Genomic DNA, 24,978 nt, shown 5'->3' on the forward strand with positions numbered 1-24,978 from the left:
GAAGAAACTTTAATCCTTATTAATTGTTCAGTAAATTTTAATCCTTATTAATTGTTCAGTAAAGTTAGCTATTATGTATTTTATACCTCTTCTTCCTCCTACTGAAAAACAATTGCAAAATTATCTCAAAAATTAAAAGCTAATTGGATTGCTTAAAAATATTCTCACGAATTTCCATTGTGCTTTGTGGGTAGAAGTGAGAGAACAGGCTCAGTGAAAGGGAAAGTCCCAGCTTACAGTAAGTAAATCACCGGCTTGGGAAGGTCAAAAGTGGTGTGGCCGGGAACAAACAGCGTGTCGGGAGTTGGCTGCCTTCTGGGCCAGCGCCTCAAACCACGCGTGTTATGTGTCAACCTGCCACAGGCCCCGGCTACGCGGGTATCAGCGCGTTAAGCTCCGCCTCTCACTTGTTTGGCTGCCGGCCAATAGCCACGGGACTGGGCGGGCCAAAGCTGCTATTGGAGGAGGCTGCGGCCCGGACGCCGGGCCTGGCCCAGCGGGGCACTTGCGGCCCTGCAGGCCCGTCTCCGCCCTTGAAGTCCCTGCTGCCCGCTCGCTCGGCGACCATGGCTGTGCTAACGGCCCTTCTGCGCGGCGGTGCCCGCGGGCGAAGTCCTCTGCTTCGGAGGCAGATGCAGGTGAGAGGGGCTGGAACCCGGGATTTGGCGTGCGGGTGACTCGGCTGGGAAGGTTCCCGCCTGCGGCCCCGCGGCGGAGCCCTAACTGTGGGCCTCCGAAGAGGCCCCTCCGCGGGTCCCACGTCCAGACAGCCGCCTGCCCAGCGCCAGCGGTGCCCGAGGACGCTTGGGGCCTTGGTACTGTTACAAAGGCGTCTCCGTTTCCGAGGTTTCTTCCGTAGTGGGAATCATTGCTTCCTGGTGTGTTGGACGGTCCACATATTTTAGCAGGCCGAAAGGCCTGGGATGTGCGCCGGACTTGCCCGATGGTATCCAAGACCCACAGTATTGTTCTGAGCTTTTGTTTAAAACATGCCAGCAAGTGTCATTGTTAAGAGATTTTGTTTTCATGCAATAGGTAATCGTTAGGCTTACAAGGTGTGAGGCACTATGTGGTAATAAGATGTATCTACTCTGGGGAAATACCACTACTCATAGTACACGAAATAAATTACACAGTTGTCCCTTGGTACCCATGTGGGATTGGTTCCAGAACCCCTGGTGCTCAAGTCACTCATATAAAATGGGATGGTGTTTGCATCAGTCATGTTAGGCTTTACTACCTAGTACACATCTGCAACAATGTAACGTTTTTTCAAATATTTTCGATCTGTGGTTGGTTGACTTCACAGACATGGAACCCCTGGATTTGGAGGGACGACTGTACTTGATAAATGAATAAAACTTAAGTGTCCAGAGGTGTGTTTCTCCTCTGGCTGTTGTGTTTAGGAAATACAGGAGCAAGAGCCTTGAAAGAATATGTTTCCCACATATCAAAGTAGGGGAGGTTGCTGCATATTTAGGATCTGGCAAAATCTAAGGAGTAGGTAGAGAACTTCAAGCTGTGGTTGATGAAGCGTGAGTTTTCCTTTGGTTGGGGTAACTTGGAAATCCAGTCATGTTGTAAGAGTTTGGATTTCACCCAAGTCAGTGGAGATTGTTGATATATTTGTTTTTGTCGTAATCAGAGGTCACGGAGGATTGAAGTGGGGAGAAAACTTGTCTGTCAGGATGCGCAGTAACTTGAACCAGTGTGCTGGCAATAGGTGAAAGGCCGCAGCATTATGTAAGAGATTGTGGGAAAAAATGTAGAACTTGACATATATAGAGCCAGAGTTCAGAGCCAAGGGAAGAAGAAGAGTCTAAAATTAATCCGGGGTGATTGACATAATGGAAAACTCAGGAGGAATAAGTTTCCAGGAAAGATGATTTCCTAATCATTATTTCTTAGTTTCATGGAATAACTTGGGAAATCACAAAAATGTAGCTAAGTTAACCTGGGTTTCAACCAATGTTAACCAGGTGAATTAGGTACTCAAGGAAAAAAAAAAAAAAAAAAAAGGCAAGTGCAGAACCTTCTTAATTTATAGCTTTATTAAGAGTTTACAGTGAAACACAAATGTTACTGATAAAAGAACGAAGCTGTAGGTTATATATCATGGGACTTATGGTGTTTAGTATATTGAACTCTAGGAATTAGTTGTACAGGCACACTTCTGAGATATTACAGATTTGGTGCAAGACCTCTGCATTAAAGCGAGATACAGTCTTTTTGCTGGTGGAGTCTCTTGCCTTCAGTTTGTAAACAACACATCTGTGAAGTGCAATAAAGTGAGGCACAAAAAAATGAGGTTTGACTATTGGTTACTTGAATTAAATGGTTATTTACTTAACCATGGATATGTTTCCTTTAACAGGATTTTCAGTATTCAGTGCCATTTTGTGGAATGGAACTTGACCTCTCACTCATTACACTGGGTCCTTCCCTTTTGCCTTCAAGTACACCCAGGTCTCCTTTATGGTGAACAAATCTTGATGGACTGTATTGGAGTTTGTTGACTTTCCAAGTCTAATCGCTTTTTTCTTATGGTTAAGGAGTAGTCCAACTCATCACCTCCATTTACCTCCATTTCCCTTTAAACTCCTGCAGTTAGATTTCTGTGCCACTCAGATGAAGAATACCAGTGATTTTCTTTTTTTTTTCTTTTTGACTTTTATATTGTATTTGACACTATTGACCCTCCCCTCCTTGTAACTCCCCTTTGCTGTTTTGAACCCAAATGATTCTAATACTCAGACTTTTAAAAAATCTCGTGCACTGTGCCTGCCCTGGGCCTGTTTGCTCCCAGATGCATTTCTCTGCTCGTCTCTATCTCCTCTGTCTGTACTGCAGGGAGGCTGACCCTTGCAGATGCCAACCTCATGGTCTCCAGCAGCTGCGTGCAGACACTGGTGGAAGATTGGGAGATAGAAAGGGAGAAGCCACCATAATTTCTCTCTCTCTCTCTCTCTCTCTCTCTCTCTCTGCCTTATATGATGTTTCTGACAATGTCTGTGACTCCTTTCAGTCTTGTTTCTACCAGGTAACTCTGCTTCTTTGTCCTAACAACCTAAGTGGGCAAGTGCCTTCCTGTTGCTAAGCTCTGTACTGCTTATCTGCTGTCGTTCTCAGCTCTTCTGTCACCTGTATATTTCATTCTCTGCATTAAATTCTCTGTTTCAATTATGTGTGTATCTGTTCAAATTTTCTCTTTTTATAAATATATATACATATACATAGCCAAAAAAGTGTACACATTTTAAGAAATGAAAAAAAAATTTTTTAATTACATTGATGGTAACCACTTTGAGCACCTTTTGTAATTGCAGAAGTCAAACATGACTTGTATTCATCTTTTGTTATCAGTATATATCGAGTATCACAATTTTAATACAGCTTTTTTCCTTTCTTAACATGTGTATTTTTTTTTTTGGCACGCTCTATATATGTAAAAAATATGTATGTATAATAGAGTCCGACTGCTTGGATTTGAAATTCCAGCTCTACCCCTCACTGGCTGTGTGATTCTGGGCAAGTTGTTTGATTTGCCTGTGCTTTAGTTTCCTTACCTGTAAAATAAGAATAATAGTACCCACTGGCTGGTTCTACCTTTGGAACATATTCCAAATCCATCTGTATCCACCCCTCTTGTGACCACCCCGCCCCCGCACTAGCCACATAAGCGCTTGCCTGGGCGCCTGCTTTTTCTACTCCTGCCCCACTACAGTCAGTTCTCTACACTGTGGCTGGAGTGATCCTTTTATAACAGAAAAGCCTTCAGTGGCTTCTCATTTACACAGACCAGAATCCAGACTCCTCCTTGTGTCCTGTTTGGTCCTGGCTTGTTTCTGTAGCCTCAGCTCAGCTCTGGCTGTGCTCTCCTGAGGGTGTGGCTCCTGCCATAACACTCCAGCTGTCTACTTACTGCGTGCTAGGTTTGTTCCTAATTCAAGGCCTTTGTCCTAGTTCTTCTCTGTGCCTCAGATGCTCTTTCCCTAGATCTTCCTAAGGCTGGCTCTTTAGTATTAATTTTTCAGCACCAGTGACATCTTTAGAGAGCCCTTTTTTGACCATCCCATGTGAAACAGGCCCTCACTCTGGCTCATTATTCTGTTTACTCTATCTGAAATGTTTCTCAGAGTTGCTAGTAAGCGTCAGACTGTTTAAATATTTGTTTAGTGTCTGCCATCACTGGGATAGAAAATGAAATCAATCTCTTTTTGGAACTCATAGTCTTGTGGGGCCACTTTGAGGGTTACAAAATTAGGCATTCTGGGAAAAATCAGAGTGTGCACAGGGTACTATGGAGGCTGGGATGGGAATGCCTATTTGTCTGGCACGGTCAGGTGAGTTCTCCAGAGTGGGCAGTGCAGCCAAGCTGTCCTTGAAAGATGACTGCTATGCAGATAAAACTTAACTGGTTGTGTTAATTCCAATACAGATAAACTAGTTAATTCCAATACAGAAATACAGCACAAATTTATTACACACTGTGTTCAGTGTCCTCTTTTATAATTTTGAGGTATTTAATTTCTGAGGTATTTAATGACTACTAGGCATCGTGCCAAGTGACAGGGATGTGGCAGTGAACAAGAGACAGTCCCACTCTCAGGAAGCTTGCGTTATGTTGAGGGAGAGGGAGAGAAGGAGGGAGGGAGAGAGAGATGAACCCTATATTTACACAGTGTGAGAGGTGCTTTGAAGGAAGTAAAAAATGTTGAAATGAGAGAGGCCAGCTAGGGAGAACCACTCTGGGGCTGCCTTTTGAGGTGAGACCTGAGGAATAAAAATGAACCAGCCATGGGGAGCAGTGGAGACTCTTACTGGCAGAGGCACACTGCAATGATCTTGAGTTGGGAATGGGTTCAGACCAAAGAGGAGGCTGGTGTGGATGGCACAGAGCCAGAGTGATGTGAGTTTGGAAAGCAAATCAGGAGCCAGATCGTGCCAGGCTTTGCGAGATAAGGGAGGAGTTTGGATATTATTCCAAGAGCAATGAAAAGCCATCAAAGGATTTTAATGGGGAGGGATGTGATCTGATTTACATTTTAAAAACTGGATGGACAGTGGAAAGGAAGTCAGGGGAAGCAGGAAACAGATAGAAGACTGTTAATAGCAAGAGATGGTGGCCGGGACCAGGGGGCAGCAGTGGAGATGAAGCAAAGTGGAAGAATTTAGGCAGATTTTAGACACAGGAAACAGTATTGATCAAGACACAGTATTGATAGTATCTGTGATAAATTATCTGCGTTTTAAGGAAAGGTGAAGGGTGAATCCTAAGATTTTGGCTTGAACACTCGGGTAAATTGTGATGCAGTGTCCTGAGGTGGGAAATACTGGGAAGAAACGAATTTCCTAGAGGTGGAAATTAAGAACCATGATTTGGACATTAAATTGAAGCTATCAAGTTGGCACTTGGATCGATAAATCTGGAGGTCAATTGGGAAGTCAAGGCTGGAGATAGAAATTTGGAACTCATCAGGACATATATGCTGTTTAAAGCCGTGGGACTAGAAATAAATAAGGAGACAGTGAAGTTGGAAAATTAAAAGGGGCCTGGAGCAAAGGCCCTGGGACATTCCAGCACTTAGAGGTTGGGAAGGGGAGGATGAGACAACAGAGACAGAAAAATAAGTAGTGAAGTAGGAGGGGAACCTCAAAATTATGTTAAAATGGAAGCCAAGAAAAGGGGTTTGTTTGTAGTTTATACATATTACCTCATTTCATTCTCAGAACCATGAAGGGTATTTGAGAAAACCAAGGTAAAAGGAGTCTAAGTAACTTGATCAAGAATATTCAGCTAGTAAGCCCAGGCTCTTAAACTGTGCATATCCCCCAAAGAATGTCCAGTGTTGCCGAGAGGGTGAGACGATTATAGTGAAGTGTTTATTGCATTTTGCTACACAGACATTGTTGACCTTGCTTAGAGTCAATAATAGTATAAAAGCCAGAATAGAGGGAGTTGAACGGTAAATAAGAGGTGAGGACAAGGAAATTTTTTTTTTTGGGGGGGGGGAGTATTAGGGAACAGTATGTTTTTCCAGGATGTCAAGTCGTCGTTTTTCAATCTAGTTGTGGAGGGCGCAGCTCACTGGCCCATGTGGGACTCGAACTGGCGGAGTTGGTGTTATGAGCACCTTGCTCTAACCACTGAGCCAACCAGCTGCCCACCTGTGGCTCAGCTCCAAGCTCAAGCCGTTGTTTTCAGTCTAGTTGTGGAGGGCGCAGTTCATTGGCCCATGTGGGGATCGAACCACAACCCTGCTAAGAGCTCGAGCTCTAATCAACTGAGGCATCCGGCTGCCCAAGGAAAATTTTAAGTAACTTCTTGGAGAATTGTTGTACAAGGAAACTAAATGAGGTGAAAGCTCAGTGGGAATGTGTTTGTTTTAATTTGTTTTTAGGTGGGAGGAACCAGAGCCTGTTTGTATGCTTATGGAATGATCCAGAAGTAAAGGGGATGAATGGTGTAGGGGAGAGGGAAAGGATAACAAAGGCAACTGGAGATGGGATCCAGAGCGAAGTGGAGAGACCAGGGAACTTCCAGAAATTTAAAGAAGTGTCTTAAAAGGCCCTTTGATCTCCAGGAACATCCCATTCCAAACTACTTAAGTGGAAAGGGGCATTTTTGAAGATATACAGTAGACAAGCTCTTAGACATCCAGGATAGACAATAAAGTAACAGCTGGCCTTTGCTGAAATCCTAACCAGAAAATCACTAACTAAAGAATCTTTTTTTGTCTCTTGTAGTGTATGTACCATGATCATTTCCTTTCTTTTCTCTGAGTATCCATGTTCCTGTCCTTTGTTTCTTGGCTTACTCATGGCTTTTCTTTTTGCTGTCACCTTGTTTTTCCGTAGCACTGGTTGGCCCTGCTGCTGATTGGCTCCATGCCCTGTGACCTTTCATTTCAAGGGCCCATCAGCATCCGGTTGAACCAGTCTCTCAGGGTGCCAGCCTGGATCAGAGTCCATTCCAGTTTTGGTCCTGTAAGCTCAGGCCGTTGGGAGGAGGATGGGTCACCTAGGTGCTCAGGGCTGTCCCCTCCACACCCTTTTGAGAAAGGAGTATAGCTGGTGAGCAATGACTGACATGTTTACTACAAGGAGGAACTTTTAACTCAAAGTTGGATCACAGATAATTTTAGAATCCTTTATGATAAGTCGGTGATATAAGCAGCAGCCTAAATTATACGACATGTTAGGGTGCACTTGTTTTTGTACAGCTGATACCAAGGGGTAGATCCGTTAACCCGATGCACTTGGGCCTTGCCTCCTGAGCAGACACGTGCTGGCCTGGGCCAGGACGTACTGTCACTTGGGTGGACATGTGAAGCTCAGGAGAGTAAAAATATAAACGTTGCTGATTTAATGACAGCTTTCAGAGATACAAATACAGAGATGGCAGATAAGTTCTGCTTCAAGTTCTGTCCAAACAGGTTAATCTGACAGTAACATGTTCATGATCTCTTTACATTTGATATATTCGAAAGATGAATTTAAACAATGTTTATAGAACTTCGGCCTGAAGCATTTAAATGGAATCCCATATTTGATGACCATTGCATGACACCAAGTAACCTTTCTCCTCTGAACCCTGGGGATGGCTTCCTTATAAGTCCTCTCTTAAAGTTCTTACTAAATTCTGGCTTAGGAAGAAGTACAGATAACTCTTATAAGATTATAATACTGCTTGAGAATAGAAGCCATATTTTACAGATATCAAATTCCCTATAATGTCTTCTGTAAGGTAAGTGATCTCAACCTGTTTACTGAGCAAATGAAGGATCAAATAGTATTGTGTGTTAGTTATCTCTTAGTTATCTCTCCCTTGCAAAGATTGTAAAGGCATCTCTTCAGAACAGGGGCTTCATTGAATATTGTGATGACATTTTTGAATCAAATCAGGACTAAATAAGGTTATTTCTTATAGCAAAGCTGTTCATATGAACTTTCTACATAAAAGTAACTTTTTCCATCATATTAACATTGCAAAAATGATTAAGTTATATTCTGTTCTTCCACTGCCTAGGAAAACATTCTCTCTTTAAGCTGCCATTTTTACGTACCTATTCTCTTGTAAACACTTTATAAAAATGAATTTTGGGGGGATACCTTGAGGTTATCTCTGCTTATAACTACTATTTGTCAAATACACTCTCTTGTCTGTTTTATAAATGGTAAGCTTTAGTTGATCATTTGCATCGAGTCAGAACAAAACTTGTTTAATCTGTGAAAAGCTAAGTTTTTGGGTCAGCTTAAAGTTTTTAGATATTCATAGGCTTGTTTTATTACTCTGTGAGATGTGTTTGGACATTGTAAATCAACGAGATTAGGTTCTAAATATAAGTTGTCATGTTTGAATATTATGCTTTCTGACCTCAGAGCACAAAAAATGTTATTCTGTTCTGTTCTTTATTCTGTTCTTTGTCCAATTACAGATTAATTAGGTCTCTGAACTGTGACCGGCACTTTTAGAATTTCTTCTTGTTGGTATTTATTCCTTTTGGGCATGGCTGGAGGATTGAGTCATTGGAGACCAAAATTGGTCTATTTATTTGGCGTGTTTGAGCAGGGGAGGACAGGTTAGAAAATACTATAATCTCTCTCACCAAGAGGGGTAGAGAGTTTTATAGGAGTGGGTAAATGAGGCTGTACCTTTTAAATGCTTCAGGGGCTTTTCGTTGCATTGTTCATCGCAACAGAGGGTTTCCATATCCTGGTTCCCATGCGGTTATCCGGGAAAGTTCAGGTCCGTTGATCCTGGGCTCCTGTGAGAAAAATACAAACCAGCAGTCAGAGAGCAAAACAAAATGGCTTCTCAGATAAGATGATATTCAGCACATTCTGGGTGGTTTCTCCAGGTCTAAAAAGGTTTCTGCTCCTGGCCTAACAATTCCTAAGAATGTGGAAAGATTTGAGATGTAGGAGCAAGATACCATTTTCTTTCTTAAAAAATAACTTATCTGGTAATATAGACCATATTTGTACGAGGTGTGTTTACCTCAAATAAATCAGAGACATTTGTTAGAAGTGGATGGTGAGAAAGATCAAGTTTTACCTAAATAAAATATTTTAAACAATGAGGATATTTTCTTGTACTTTAAAATTAATTAATTTAGAACTTAAAGATTTAACTTAAAATTGTATCTTATAAAGCTTTTACTTAAGAAAGGCTTAGAAATTCTAGGTAATGAACTAGACATTAAAACATACATTTTTCACCCATATTTTTGGCTCAAACTTTCTGGGGGAAGAATCGTTTGTTTTAATTTTTTAATTCAAATTTGTATTTGTTTACATTTAGGTACTTGTTTTTTGTATTATAAATGAATTTTAGCATTTATTTTTTAACATATTATGGTACAAGAAATTTTATGTAACAAATAATTACAAAACACAAGAACAGATACAAGGTACAAGAAATTTTATGTACTGGTAATAAATTTACCATATTTACACATCATAGAAGGCCAACAACTCTTCCTCATTGCAAGTTCCTTGTAAGTTCAACAAAAACCAATTATCGTATTCCAGGGTATTATTTTGCATATAGATATCATTATTGATTTCTAGAGTTACACTTTTACTCATAAGCATAAACAAAATAATTAAAAACATTTATATAGATACAGCATTAGTACTCCCCATGTATATGCATCATTTTTCCTTCACAAATTTGGGCAAAAAAATGCACATTATACTTGGCAAAATATGGTAATCAGATAAGTATATTTTTACAAAGTAGTAAGTTTTTTTCTGATTGTGATATATGCTAACTGTAGAAAATTGGAAATAAAAGTATAAAGAAGCGGAGAAATCACCATAACCTCATCATTGAGAACTATAAAATGATGTTTAATATTTTTTACATAACATTATAAATATTTATGTTACAGGAAGTAAGATATGCGGAGCGAAGTTATGTATCAAAACCCACATTGAATGTAAGTATAAATTTAAATTGTGCTTTAAAATTAAAGAATTTAAAGGAAATGTAGGCAATAAAAATGCATACCTATGATTTGTGTATATGTGAGTGTCAGCTCAGGATGATACAATTGTTAGGAATAGATAATTATTGAAAGATTAAGTTAAACTTCCAAATTACCACAAAAAGATTTAAATCTAGTGCCCTGTGTAATTACTGCTTTTTCCTCTTTGTCTACTGCAAAACAGCCTTCTCTTGAAAACTGGGCGGGATTTTGCTACTCTCCAGGACCATCATCATATGTGGTGTGGCACATTGCAGAGGCCACTTGGAAGATACTAGAAGACAAGGACTGAGCCAGGCTGGGTATTAGACAGGAAGGGCCATCATCTGATCACCCAGTTATTTCTGAGGGAGTCCTCTGTTTCATAAAGGTCCCTAAAATGACTTAGTAGTAGCCTGCTACCAAAATCTAGGGAACAGTTCTCTTATTTATCTGAGCTTAAAATGAGAATGTGGAAGAGAATTGTTAAAACAGTGTTTTACAATATTTAAGAGAGCTTTTATCTATTTTTTTCTTAAATTTCATATTATATTATTAATCATGGCCCTGGCTATGTCCTAGTTGTGGTATGACATCATCTAAAATACAGGTATTGATTCATAGCCCCCAAGTTCCCTTCAGTAAGGAAGCCCTTTCCTTAGGGCTGTTTATTATACAGTTAACAAGAATCATTTCTTAAGTTTTGACTGAGTAGAACTTAAACTTAAGCTTCTGGTTTTCAAACCTGTGGAGAACTGGGAAGGATCTATCCTATTTTAGAGATGGTTTGTCTTAAGTTTTCTGTTAGGTCTTAAATTGTAATGTACCCGCATTAAACTGATTAGATTTACTGGTGTTCAAATATTGATATTAATCTTTAATGAACATTCATAAAAAGTCTGTTTTTTAAATAGTAATGTCTATGAGTTATTTATTTACTACAAAGATGATTTGGGTAAAATATTTAAATATAATCTTTATCATTGTTTGTCTTACCAGGAAGTGGTCATAGTAAGTGCTACAAGAACACCCATTGGATCCTTTCTAGGCAGCCTTTCTTCCCTGCCAGCCCCTAAGCTTGGTTCCATTGCAATTCAGGGAGCCATTGAAAAGGCAGGTAAGTAGTTGCTTTGCTTTTTGTGTTGAGGGGGCAGTGAATCAATGGAACAAACACTTATTTGCACTTACTGTATATGTAACACTTAGAAATGACTTGATACTTACATTTCTGAAATCCCTTGTAAAGAAGTCTTTGTACTACAGAATTAGGAATGAAACTCAAAACTGACAAGACCAAGAAACCATTCCTATATGTGTCATGTACCTTATTAGGTAATCACTAATTCTTCAATTGAATAAAATAAGGAAATGCCTGTTTGATTTTTTTTAAAAAGGGATTCCAAAAGAAGAAGTGAAGGAAGCATACATGGGTAATGTTCTACAAGGAGGAGAAGGACAAGCCCCTACTAGGCAAGCGGTCCTGGGTGCAGGTACGAGGAACACATTTGTGCTTATTTTATGCTTAAAATACTTGACATTGCAAAAAGGAAGTCTTTTCAGCTTAAATAAAATGTTAAATGCATCTTATAACATGTACAGACATATTGACATAAATAATGTTGCTGCAAATTATAGTTTAACATGCTTTATTTTATTAATTATAATTCTACAGTTGTGTTTGAAGAGTATCTGTTTTTCAAAAGTATGACTTTATATTGGTTTTAGGCTTACCTGTTTCTACTCCGTGCACCACTATAAACAAAGTTTGTGCCTCAGGAATGAAAGCCATCATGATGGCCTCTCAGAATCTTATGTGTGGACATCAGGTAAAAAGCACCTTTTCCATTTTATAATTTAAATAATACACAGTGCTAAAAGATACCAAAAAAAATGAAAAAAATCTAAGCATATTCATGCTTTAGAAATGAGATTCTTTTTCTTAAGTATCGTTGCTATGTTGTTTCAGACACTCAGGAGTGTCTGGATGTGCTAATTCCCTTTGAAGTAGAGGTTGAAATGATAGCTAAGAGTCTTGTGTTAAAAAGTAGTTTTCAGCCAAGATGTTTTAGTCTTCAGATAACTCTTTACCTTTACTTAGTCTTTCTCTGACATTCTCGGTAATTTAAAACATCATAAGTTTTGTATTTGCCAGAATAAGGGTTTTCATCATAAATGAGAGTAAGGTGCTGACCTTGGGAATCAAGTCATTGGTTGAGCCCAGAACCAATGACTAATTTTGTAGTTCCTATTTGCCACGTTCAGTTAAATTGTGTAGGTTTTCTATTGATCTTGCTGATTTAGATCTTGTGTTTACCTGAGATCAAGCAAGAGATAGCAATATATGCTGTGCTGTTAGGAAACTAGACCTAGACTCAGAATTAAGAGCTAATCAGAAACAAGCCCTTCTGTTTTCAGTTGAGGGAAGTGAGTTTGAAATGACCACAAACACAAGAGTTACAGGGCTGGAAATAGAAAACAGGCGTCTCTCTCCTTATCTAGTACATTCCAGCCTGTCAGGATATAACATGCCAGGGTAAAAATCAGTTGTTTGCAAATTATTTCTTACAAGAACCATAATTATGTGTACCCTTTATATTATTCCTCCTTTGCTTTGTTTCCAGTATAAGGCAAGCCAAAGAGGAAAAAAATGGATAGTAATTTCTGAGCTAATATGTCAGACTTTATTATAAGATATATGCATGTGCTAAAAACTGACATGGTATATAAAAATATAAAATGAAAAATAATTCTTCTCATCCCCATCTGAGTCTCTGACTTAATTTACCACCTTCTTGTATATTCTGACAATTAAAAACAGAGAAACTTAGGGCAAGTTGCTTAAACTCTGTGTCCCACTGAATGTCTTAGAGATCTTTCTATATCAGCACAGGATAGTATTCCATTGAATTGAACAACTATGACATATTTTGTGGGTCCTCATTGAATGGCCAACTAGGCTGTCTCCAGTTCTTCACTATTTTAAATACTGTTGCAGTGAGTGTTGCTATACGTACGTATCTTTGTGTACTTCTAATTCTTGAATCATCTCCACTGAGGCAGTACAGCATAATGGTTAAGAACACAAAGTCTAGAGCAGGATGATTTCAAATCCTGCTTTTATCCTGCATTAGCTGAGCACTTACTATGTGACATTCACTGGAGATTGGTGAAGAAAACATTAAAATATCTCATCATGTGCAAGTCTGTCTGCTGGAAAAATTCTTGAGAGAATTTATGAGTCAGAAGATTTTAAAATTTTGGTATTTTCACATGCCTTCTGTAAAAGTTGTCCCAGTTTCACACTTTCAGAAGGTTGTAAGAGCTTGTTTACCTGCACACAAGGTAACACCAACATCAGGTACTACCAAACCTTGTCAAGCCAGTGGGTGAAAACAGTCATGGTGAAAATGGTCATGAGATTGTTTGTGTTTCAAAACTGAATGACAAGGGAGTTTTTACCTCTGTTGAATTATTTTGGTTCTCTAGCAAATGCTATTTGCAGTACATTAAAATGCTTTCAGTATTGTTTGAATCATTTCTGCATTTATACAATTGTCTTGACATATAGGAATACTAGGAATTGCCTTAATTTTTTTAATTTTATTGGAGAACAGTGTGTTTCTCCAGGGACCATCAGCTCCAAGTCGTTGTCCTTCAATCTAGTTGTGGAGGGCGCAGCTCACTGGCCCATGTGGGAATCTAACTGGCAACCCTGTTGTTCAGAGCTTGCGCTCTAACCAACTGAGCCACCCGGCTGCTCGGAATTGCCATATTTGGATATTAATAATTATCTATGATTTTGGAAAATGTCAATTTTATTTTATATTGAAAGATGATCAATACCTTATTTTGTTACTTAGTGTCATCCCCAGAAAATAGTCAATATTTCAGGATAACTGAATAAAATGTGAATTGAAAATCTCCGTATCTCAAAATGGGCAAAATAATTAGGTTTCTTTGGTGTAGAACTTCTGATTAAAGGCTATAAGAAAATATTGGCTTTAATTATGTTTATATTAAACTATATTTTTAATTAGCCCTTTTATGTAGATGAATTTGATTTATAATAATTGGTTAATTTATTAATATTTATCAAACTTCTCTATACATGCCAGGTACCAAAGACATGAAAATAGGTATGACAAGGTTTCTCACCTCAGAGGAGCTTAGTTAATTTTAGTGAGAAGATTCAACTATAAATATAGCTACAATACAGTGTAATTAAAGCATTACACAGTAATTGGAAAACACAAAAGAAGGGAAACTGTTCCAAGAAGGGATAGAAATAGGTGGTCAGGCAAAGCATGAAGTACTGTGTTTTGGTTACTTGTAAAGGAAATGTAGGTATTTTTACATGTTGGTAGAAGGGTCAGAAGAGCAGAGGTGTGTGTGAATGAGAATGGTGTCTTTGGAGACCTTTCAACAGTTCTGTGGGACCTGAGGTGTAGGTCCAGGCATGAGACTGGAAAGGAAGAGAGAAGTCAGATCATCAAGGGCCTTGGTAATACACCGTGCTGCAGTCGAGTGAAGATGATACCTGGATGGAAGGAAAGGCTGCATGTTAGATGATCAAGTAGAAAATCATTTTAGCTGTCTGTTGAGGAGGATCTCAATCAAGGAAGTAGTAGGATTATTTCCACAAACTGAGATTACTTCGAATGTTTTAGAAGACATCAACTTTTTAGCAGTGTGAGTAAATATGAAGTGTTGGAAGATAGAAATTTTACAAGATGGTCTTATATAAAAGATTCCTGGTATTCTTACTGTGTAATTCTAATCTTAAATATCATTACACATTTTCACCATTTCCTTTCATCAGGGTCAAGAGGGTACTTCCTATATTCACTGCGTAACAAATGTTTAACAAAATGTCCATGTAGAATACTTGTTTTTCCTTTTTTTCTGGTGAACTGCTAACTTTGTTTTTTTAAAATTTACTAATCCGCCATTTTTAAAATTTACTAACCCACCATCTTTTAGTTATTTTTTAATTTACTAATCCACCTCTCGGTGAACTGCTCTAGAATACTTGTTTGTTGTAGCTATGTAAAGGGTATAATGGGTTTGCAAAAGTGCTATCTATGTTGACATTGGGTTTTTGTGTTGCTGAGCAGGATGTGATGGTGGCAGGTGGGATGGAGAGCATGTCCAATGTTCCCTACGTAATGAGCAGAGGAGCAACACCATATGGTGGGGTAAAGCTTGAAGACTTGATTGTGAAGGATGGGCTAACTGATGTCTACAATAAAATTCATATGGTAATTACCGCTTTTTAATGGGGAAATGCCATCTAGTGTACAATACTGCTTGAGCTTTAAAATTACATGTATTTTAGAAATTAAACTGAAGGATGGCCTCTATAAATATTGATTTTAGCCATTCAGTTTAGGAAAATATTTTTCTGTGCTCATTACAACATCTTGACTCAATTGAATAAATTGCCCTATGCTGGAATAGGGCATTTTCTGACTTCTATGAATGGATTCTATAACTATTTAATTATTTGTCTTTAAAATAGCAACTTCTGGGCTACTTCAAGTATTTGAAGATGAGACATGAGTAAAAAGTTACCTAGTATAGAAAAGTGTATTTTAAGAAACTGAGTCTAACTTCTAAGTATTTTATGTTATGCAAAGGTAATTGGTTTTTTAAAAACTGCAACTTTTATCAGGGGAACTGTGCTGAGAATACTGCAAAGAAGCTGAACATTGCACGAGATGAACAAGATACTTATGCTATTAACTCCTACACCAGAAGCAAAGAAGCCTGGCAAGCTGGAAAATTTGGAAGTGAAGTTATTCCTGTCACAATTTCAGTAAAAGGTAGAGGGATAATGTTCCAAAATAGATTTTAGTATTTAGTACACTTTACATGTTGCTGAATTTTTTATGTTTAAAGCTTTAAATCAGTACACTTTTATCTTTGTTCATTTCAACTGAGGACACTGACACCTCTCCTTGTGGTTAATTAAAGGAAATGTTGCCAGTTCAGAGATAATATAGTTCAATTTAATATAAGATTTCTACTCAATTGCAGATTCCACTAAGCATATTATTTTGATTTGAGAAATGTATTTATTAGAATTCTTTCTAATATAAGTGACAGGCCACACATTAGCTTAAATGAAAAAAGGGATTTATTAGAAGGCTACTGGGGGTACCTCCCAGAACTGAGGGATGTACGGCAATAACCAGGCAGCTCTGGGAACTTCAGGGATTGGAACTGGGTACTTAGTACTATTAAGACATGCTCTCTTGGCGTCTCAGTGCTGCATGCTGTTGTGCTTTATTTGCTCAGGCTTCTTCAGTTGCTGACTCTATCTCTAGAGTCACATCTGTAGGGCTGTCAGTCAAAGAGGAAAGAGATCTCACCAACTCCAGAATACATCCATAGTAAGCACTCATTAACTTGGTTTAGGTTACATTTCCATTCTAGAAATGATTACTGTGCTTAGAATGATGGGACACTGAGCTTAGCCAGCCTCGGTCGGACATCTATCCCTGGGGTCAGGAGTGTGGGATCTGTGATCACAGAATGAGGTGGAGAGAGAAGAGAATGGGATGCAGCTGAAATATGTTTAAATTGAGCTAAGTTACTTAATAAACTTTAAGACACTAACAGAGATGGTAGATTCTACAGAATTTACTCGGAATGGTTTAAAGTATGCAGGCATGCAAAGGGAGGCATAGACTACCAGGCACAGTTTCTTGTACAACAGTTTGTTACTGAATGACTAACTGTTGTCTTGACTGGTGATTACTTAACTTAAAAATTTTTGTTCTAGGTAAACCAGATGTAGTGGTGAAAGAAGATGAAGAATATAAACGTGTTGATTTTAGTAAAGTTCCAAAGCTGAAGACAGTTTTCCAAAAAGAAAATGGTTAGTATTATGAAATGAAGCATAAGAAAAATATGGGAGTGAGAATACTATATCTAGTCTTGGAATTGCCTAAGGATTTTTAAAAAGTAATTCTAGAAAACATCTAGATGTTATTTAACGTTTTTAGTCTATTAGGCTCAAGTGAAATTAACAAAACAGATGACATTTATCCAAAATATATTTAAAATTGCTTAACAGTCAATACCTTCAGCAGAGATTCTGGAATGACTATAGAATTCTTTTCTGCATGCAGTTCGTCCTGAGAGTTTACTGTGATATATAATAAAAGTCAAGTTTAATATTACGTTAAATATCTGTAAGCTTGAGGACTAAGATGACAACTGTGTTATTCACTCCTGTATCTCCGGTGCCTGGCACGTAGTAGGTCCTCATAAAGAATTATTGAATGTTAGTAGAAATGGGATCTCAGTGTTCTTAATGGTTTTGAAATCTTTTGGGAAAAAAGTCAGTTCTGCGTTTAAAATTGTCACAGTGGTGACAATAAACTGAAATTTTCCTGATTGAATTTCTCAAAACCAACTATAGAAATAGATCATTTTTTAAAAAACCATGTAAAGAAAATTAGTATTGCAAAAGTATATTTTAAAAATTTTAGCAATTAGAGGATCTTCATTGATATTTTATAGCTTAATTGACATAATTTACACACTGTAAAATTCTGCTTAAAAATGTACACTTCAGTGATTTTTAGTATTCACTGACATTACTTCAAGAGATTGTAGAGAAGAAGTATCTGATTTTGACACTGACTTGAAAAATATTATGTCTGCTCTATGGTGGGTAAGCAAAGAGACTCCGGGGAGAAAAAAATATGAACGGGTCCTAATCTTTGAAAAATTGTCAAACAGCATTTACCCAGTGTGTTATGCATGTGTTTCTGAGCTAGCTTTGAATAAAATGTTACAAAAGGTTAACACGAAAAGGCATTCTCACATTAACTGTGTTATAGTTAGCTATGTGTTTCCTGAGGGCAGGAGTTACCTTCATCCTTATTTGTAATTTTCCATGTACCTAGTTCAGGCAGTACTCTGTAGGAATTTGTTACACTGGACCAAATGAATTCAACATGCAAGAATGTTTTGACCTCATGCTCACTGATGCTTTTAGGCACAGTCACAGCTGCCAATGCTAGCACACTGAATGACGGAGCTGCCGCCGTGGTTCTGATGACCTCAGATGCCGCCAAGAGACTCAATGTTAAACCACTGGCAAGAATAGCAGGTAGAAAATGTTCTGAACTTGTTTATTCCTAAACCTCTATTCCTGAAACAGTTTCCTTGTTGGTAATACAGAATGTTGAAGGTGGCTATTTCTAGCTATAGGTTGTGCTTTGTGACAGAATTTACTGCAGATCTTAATTGAGATAGAGGCTCCTTTAATATTTTTGTTATGATTTGCTTTATATAAAAGTAAGCTTTAAAAATCTTTTCCTATCCTGTATGATGAGTGGGAGACTACATACACCGTACATGTTTTACCCTGGCACTGCGGGCAACAGTAGCCAGGTAGAGTCCCAAATACATAAAAAGAATACGGGGTTAGGAATCTAGAAATGAAATCTAGATATTCTGACATTTCCTAACTAGGTGGCCTTGGCATACCTAGTCTCCTCAAGCCTGTTTTTAGCTGTAAAATCTGCCTTGTCTTCTTCATAAGGAGTCAAAGAGATATTTTGTTACTTTATAAAACCTTGTAACTTCATTTTATTCTTAATTTAAATCATGGTTTCTTAACCTCGGCACTACTGACATTTTACGACAAAGAATTCTTCGTTGTGGGGCTGTTCTATGCATTGTAGGATGTTCAGCAGCCTCCTTGGCCTCTACCACTAGATGCCACTGTGACATTCTACCCCTTGTGACAACTAAAAATATCTCTAGATAACACTGGTGTCCCTGGGGACAAATTCCCCCTACTTGTGAAAATTGGTTGCTTAAGTTATAATTTTATAAAGTGAAGAATCTTAGAAAAGGAACAAATATATTTACATATATTACAGGGGTTAAGAAACTTTCATTTTGTGCATATTATATATAACAGTTGTTAGATATAGCTTTGGATATCTATAAAAACGATTTTAATAACTGTGTGTTTTTTTATAAAGCATTTGCTGATGCTGCTGTAGACCCTATTGATTTTCCAATTGCCCCTGTATATGCTGTACTTAAGGTGAGAACATACTCCATTATACCAGCTTATGGTTTGCTTATACCAAGGTTGCAGGTTTTAGATTTTAAATATTATTCATCTCCCAAAGCATAGAGACAGCTTGAATTACTTGTAAGTTACATACCAGTATGGTAACCACAAAGTAGGAGGTTGGTATAGCAGAGAAAAAAAGGAATTGCTGAGGGTCCTGGTTCTAGAATTCTAAGTGAATACTCCTAGGAGAGGTCTCCATCCAGAAAGGGAACTGCCGGGAGCCAAGTATTAGAGCAGAAGAAGTAGAGAGAGAGAGAACCTACACACTCCAAATTGTCAGTCTAAGTTTCTGTGTAAGATCACAGGGAAAGAGTCCTGAGGAGGTTTAGGGATCTAAGTTTCCAAGAAATATTCCCTTTCAGAAGGAGAGGGAAGGCCTTATCCAGGACAGTGAATGAACTTCACAGAGCAGCACCGAGATTGAAAAAAAAAAAAGGCAGAAATCGTGGCGATTAAGGATAGAGAAGGATCAGAAACAGTGGAAGGTGATGATCTGTGCGGATGTGGCAGACCTCAGAAAGTGACAAAATTACACAATTGAAAGTGAATGCATCACATTGAAAAGCAAGGGTGATAAACAGTTCAGGACTCTGAAGATAGACTCCACGTCCTGACCCCAGCTAGATTCTGAGAGCGAGAGAAGTAACTACACTGGGTGCCATGTTTTATCTTGTGCTGTTGGAACAGAGGAAGCTGAACTGTACAGCTTAGAAAGTTACCTGAGCTTACTGGAGGAGGAAAATAAGGGGGAGGAATAGTTTTCATATTAATTTTATTGCTCACAACCAAAAAACTTCTAAAGAAAAAGGGCCCTAGTAATATTTTACGAAGATAATAGCATGCGGATAATCACTAGCACTGCAACACCTTCCTGCGTGTGAGGAACTACCAAAACAAGATATTTTAAAAGATTTTAAATAAATAATTTACAGTGAAATTATAATAGCTTTCAATATCTGTGCCCCAAATAACCACACATAACTTTTATAAAGCAGAAACTATAAGGGATGCAATAAAAAAACCACAAACATACTAACAGGAGAGAATAATATACCTCTTTCATGTGACAGATCAAGAATCTAGAACGAAGCAACATATAATCAGTAAAGTAGATCTTAATATGTGCCCCCAAATACCTGTTCTTTTCAGGTACCCATGGAATGTTCAACAAAATCAAGTTTCTCTCTCTCCAAAATAGAAATAAGATAGTGCAAACAAAATCCTTTGATTACAATGCAATAGATGAGAAATTAAAATCAGAAAATAAAAGGGCCATTCCTGCTGAAAACTAAGAAATTCCATACTTAAATTTATCTATTGTATCAAAGGGAAATACAAACCAAACTTCTGGTCAAGATGGTGGAGAAGGTAAATGCTGTGCTTGTTTCCTTCCACAAACACATCAAAATTACAAATAAATTATAGAAGAGCCATCACTGAGAACCACCTTAAGACTAGGTGAACAGAAGTCCTATAACTAAGAATATACAGAAGAACCCATTTTGAGGTTGGTAGGAGGAGCGGAGATGTGAAACAGACCAGTCCCACATCCACGTGTGGTGGTTAAAAATTGGGCAGGATATCTTGGCTGTGGAGGTCCCCCTTAAGGCACGAGGGGTCCCAGCCCCACATCAGGGACCCCAGCCCAGGGCTCCAGTGCCAAGAACCAGAGTCCCTATAACCTTTGGCTGTAAAATCAGTGGGGACTGTGGCTGAGACTGAGGGCTGCTAGAATCCTAGGCAGTCCTCATAAAGGGCTTGTGCAAGGATTGCTTGCTTACAAACTCACTTGTTCTGGGCTCTGGGGCAGCAGCTCAAAGTACCAGGGACACAGAAGGAAAAACTAAATTGACTAAGTGCAGAGAGGGCTGGAGGGGAAGGGGTTTTGGCACAGCTGTCTGGCGGCTGAAGTAGTGGTGGGTGCCACTGTTCCTTTGTTGAGCCCTCCCCACTCCCAGTTGGCAGGCGGTGCAAAATTGAGCTCTCCTTTAACTAACACTGTTTGTTCCACCCTGGACATTACCTGAGACCCCGTCCTACCCAACTCATGCAGGTCTGAACCTCTTCCAGCAGCTTTTCCACACAAGTGGCCTGCCTCAGCTCGTTCTGTGGACTTTCTTATAATCTTTCAAAGGTCCATGAAACCCAAAGAAGCAGCTGGCTTCATTATGCCCTGCACCTCTTGCTAAACGGCCAAACTAAGCACAAGCAGCGACCAGTCTTGCATTGTTAACTCCCATAAGGTGGCCCCAAGTTTGGCATAAATGGTGGCCAGTCTTGGCTTGGAAAGTAGCTTCAACTAAGTGGCCACAAGCATGGCACAAGTGGCACCTGGCCCCAGCTCTCACTGTGGTGCACAGCAAAGGGTCCCAAGCCTGGCACTAGCGGCAGCCAGCCTCAGTTCACAGCATAGCCTCTGCCAAGCACCTTCAAGTCCAGAAGTGGAAACCTACTGCGGATCACTTTGTAGCTCTTACCAGGCAGCACCAAGCCAGGAACAAACAGTGTCTAACCTTGATATGCACAAGAGACCCTCCTAAGAGGCTCCAGAACAAACACACCTGGTGGCCAGCTTCAAACCATGCCACAGCACCCCCAACCACCTGCACAATGACACATCTGAAGGGCTGACTGGACAGGCACCAGAGCCCTACTAAAGTGAATCCCGTTCTGTGGGGTCTCTGCACAGCAGCTTATCTGCTGTAGCCATGACCATCCCTCATAGCCAGTCAGCCTGAGGGTCTACCACCTACTGATGTGCCTACACCAGATAAGACTCAATTACAACAGGAGGGTACACACAACCCACATAAGGGCCATTATGGAGCACTCAACTCAGGTGACCAAGGAGATGGGCCCCACAGGACACCTTCCACATAAAGCTACTCCTGCCAAGACCAGGAGATGTAATACAGTTGTCCAGTTCTCCTGAAGCTAGTACTTCAGTTTTGTTAATCAGATTCATGCATGCAACACTTGAATTCAGAACTGAGTTGTGGGGTGCGGCAAGATGGTGGAGTAGATGAATGCTGTGTTTGCCTCCTCCCATGACTACATTAAAATTACAACTAACTTATAGAACAGTCAACCTGGAGAACCATCTGAAGACTAACTAAACAGAAATCCTATGACTAAGGATATAAAGCAGCAGCCACATTCACTGGTAGGAGGGGTAGAGACGCGTAACAGGCTGGCCCCACACCTACCGTGTTTACCTAAAATTAAGACCTAGCTGGACAATCAGCTCTAATGCATCTTTTGGAGCAAAAATTAATATAAGACCCGGTCTTATTTTACTATAAGACTGGGTCTAATATAATAATAGTATAATATATAATATAGTATAGTATGTAACATAATGTAATGTAATATAATAAATATAATTATATAATACCGGGTCTTATATTAATTTTTGCTCCAAAAGACACATTAGAGATGATTGTCCGGCTAGGTCTTATTTTTGGGGAAACACGGTATGTGTGGTGGATGAGAATCAGGAGGGATATCTAGGCCATGGAGGTCCACCCTGGAGTAATGAGGGACCTCAGCCCCACACTAGGCTTCTGAGCCCAAGTACTGCGGGGAAGAGGAGCCCCCACATCTGGCTGTGAAAAAGTAGGGACTCATACCATCTGGGTGAGAAGGAAGGCTGCTGGAAATACAGGCGCCTTCTTAAAGGGCTGGCACACAGACAGTTCGCAGGCACCCTCAGCTCCTGCAGAGGGATGATGACTTGGAAAGTGCCAGAGATACCCAGGGAGAGACTGAGTCGTGTGGCTCCAGGGTGAGGATTGGAGGGACAGCTGCCATTTTCCCTGTGTAGAACCCTCTTCTTGGGCAGCCGGTAGGCAGGTGGCATGATTCCTGTGTTGAGCCCTCCCCCACACAGCCAAAACTGAACCTGCCTTGGCCTGGTGAACTCCTTGTCCCACTCTGGTAACTCCCTGGGACATTACCGCACCCAACTTGCACACCACTGGAGGCAATTTCTGAGACCTGCAGCCAGCTCCACCCCGCCCACTGCAGGAGTCTCCTTCAGCAACAAACAGCTGGCCTCAACTTGCAGGCCACCAGGGGCACTTTCACAACCAGCAGCCATTCCCGGTCCTCACTACAGTGTTTCTTGAACAACTCTTGGGTTGGTGGACCCCAGGAGGTCAGTGGCTGGCCTTGGTGTGCTCTGAGCCTTTAACTGAGTAGCTCGAGGCTCATCACTGGCATCAAACCAGAATCCACATTAACCTGGTAAACACCACCTGCCCTGCCTTGGTGACTCCCTGACACCCTGCTTCACCAAACTTGTGTACCACTAAGGGACATTCCTGAAGCATCTGGCTCAGGTGACCAGGGACACTGCCACATAATGTCACCCTGCCAAGACAGGCAGACGTAGCAGATCTACCTAATACATAGAAACAAATACAGGGAGTCAGCCAAATGAGACAAAAAAGCATCTCACCTGAGAGAATAGGACAAAACTGCAAAGAAAGAACAAGATGGAGATAAGCAATCTACCAGATGCAGAGTTTAAAACACTAGTTATAAAGATGCTCAGTGAACTTTGGGGAAGAACAGATGAACTCAGGGAGAACTTCCACAAAGAGATAAAAACTATAAGAAAGAACCAGTCAGAAATGAAGAATACAAAAACTGAAATGAAGGATGTATTAGAGCGAATCAACAACAGATCAGGTGAAGCATAGCATCGAATTAGCGATTTGGCACCCAGTTGGAACAGTAAGAAAACAAAATAAAAATGAGGCTAGTTTGAGAGACCTCTGGGACAACATCAAGTGTAACATTCACATCCTAAGTGTTTGGCGATGGATGAATGGACAAATAGGAGACGGTACATATATACAATGGAATATTGCTTGGCTATGAAAGGGAATGGGTTCTTGCCATCTGTGCCAACATGGATGGACCTGGAGGGTGTTGTGCTGAGTGAAGAAAGTCATACAGAGAAAGATGCCATGTGATTTCACTTACATATGGAATCTAGACAACAAAACAAATGAACAAACAAAACAGAAACTCATAGATACAGAGAACATTTTGAAGAGTTGCCAGATGTGAGGGGGGCTGGGGGATGTGTGGAAAGGGAAGGGGTGAAGAACAAATTGGTAGTTATAAAATAGTCATGGGGATGTAAAGTACAGTATAGGGAATATTAATAATATGGGATATAGTCAATAAATAGGCATGGTGTCTGATGGATACTATACTTATTGAGTGATCATAAGTTATATAAATGTCTAATCATTGTTGTACACCTGAAACTAATACAATAGTATGTTGTCATTGAAAAAACAAAAACAAAAAAAACATATATATAAAGGGAAATACAGACCAAAATTGCAGAATTCCAACAGTATAGTGAAAAAATTTTAATGTTAATTATTTGAACATAATCTATATTTTTAAATATTTTAGGTTCTTAAAGACGTAGGATTGAAAAAAGAAGATATTACAATGTGGGAAGTAAATGAAGCCTTTAGTTTGGTTGTACTAGCAAACATTAAAATGCTGGAGATTGATCCCCAAAAAGTGAATATCAATGGAGGAGCTGTTTCTCTGGGACATCCAATTGGGTAGGTAAAATCATAAAGAAAAATCTCTAACTAGGTTAATGGTTGCTTTGTATTTCTATCTAAACTTAAACTGCTTCATGTTAATTTCTATTACTCTGGGTTTAACAGTTTTCCTTCCCACCCATCCTTCATAAGGCAAACACCATTTGTGATAGGATCCATCACTGAACACATCAGTCACATCTGTTGCTTAAAAACTTAATATTGTTTTATGCTGAACAAGATTTAAGATTAAAGTCTATGCTTGGGCTTTTTAACAAAGTTGTAACCAGATTTAAAGCTTCCGGTCAAGATGGCAGTCTACGTAAAATTT

At 39.4% G+C, this 24,978-nt stretch overlaps 1 protein-coding gene across 1 annotated transcript in view; it reads left to right on the forward strand.

Moving 5' to 3' along the window:
- The first annotated feature begins 462 nt into the window (after positions 1-462).
- Positions 463-24,978, forward strand: part of ACAT1 (acetyl-CoA acetyltransferase 1) — a 28,120-nt gene continuing 3,604 nt past the window's right edge. The window contains exons 1-11 of the mRNA XM_019714897.2: positions 463-638; positions 9,897-9,944; positions 10,971-11,088; positions 11,366-11,461; positions 11,697-11,797; positions 15,086-15,229; positions 15,643-15,793; positions 16,756-16,851; positions 17,980-18,093; positions 18,977-19,041; positions 24,508-24,665. Of these exons, the coding sequence (XP_019570456.1) occupies positions 567-638; positions 9,897-9,944; positions 10,971-11,088; positions 11,366-11,461; positions 11,697-11,797; positions 15,086-15,229; positions 15,643-15,793; positions 16,756-16,851; positions 17,980-18,093; positions 18,977-19,041; positions 24,508-24,665 (1,163 nt within the window). The 5' untranslated portion in view covers positions 463-566. The remainder of the gene's footprint in view (positions 639-9,896; positions 9,945-10,970; positions 11,089-11,365; positions 11,462-11,696; positions 11,798-15,085; positions 15,230-15,642; positions 15,794-16,755; positions 16,852-17,979; positions 18,094-18,976; positions 19,042-24,507; positions 24,666-24,978) is intronic.

The sequence above is a fragment of the Rhinolophus sinicus genome, linkage group LG06 (assembly GCF_036562045.2).
Source record: "Rhinolophus sinicus isolate RSC01 linkage group LG06, ASM3656204v1, whole genome shotgun sequence".
Classification (NCBI taxonomy): domain Eukaryota; kingdom Metazoa; phylum Chordata; class Mammalia; order Chiroptera; family Rhinolophidae; genus Rhinolophus; species Rhinolophus sinicus.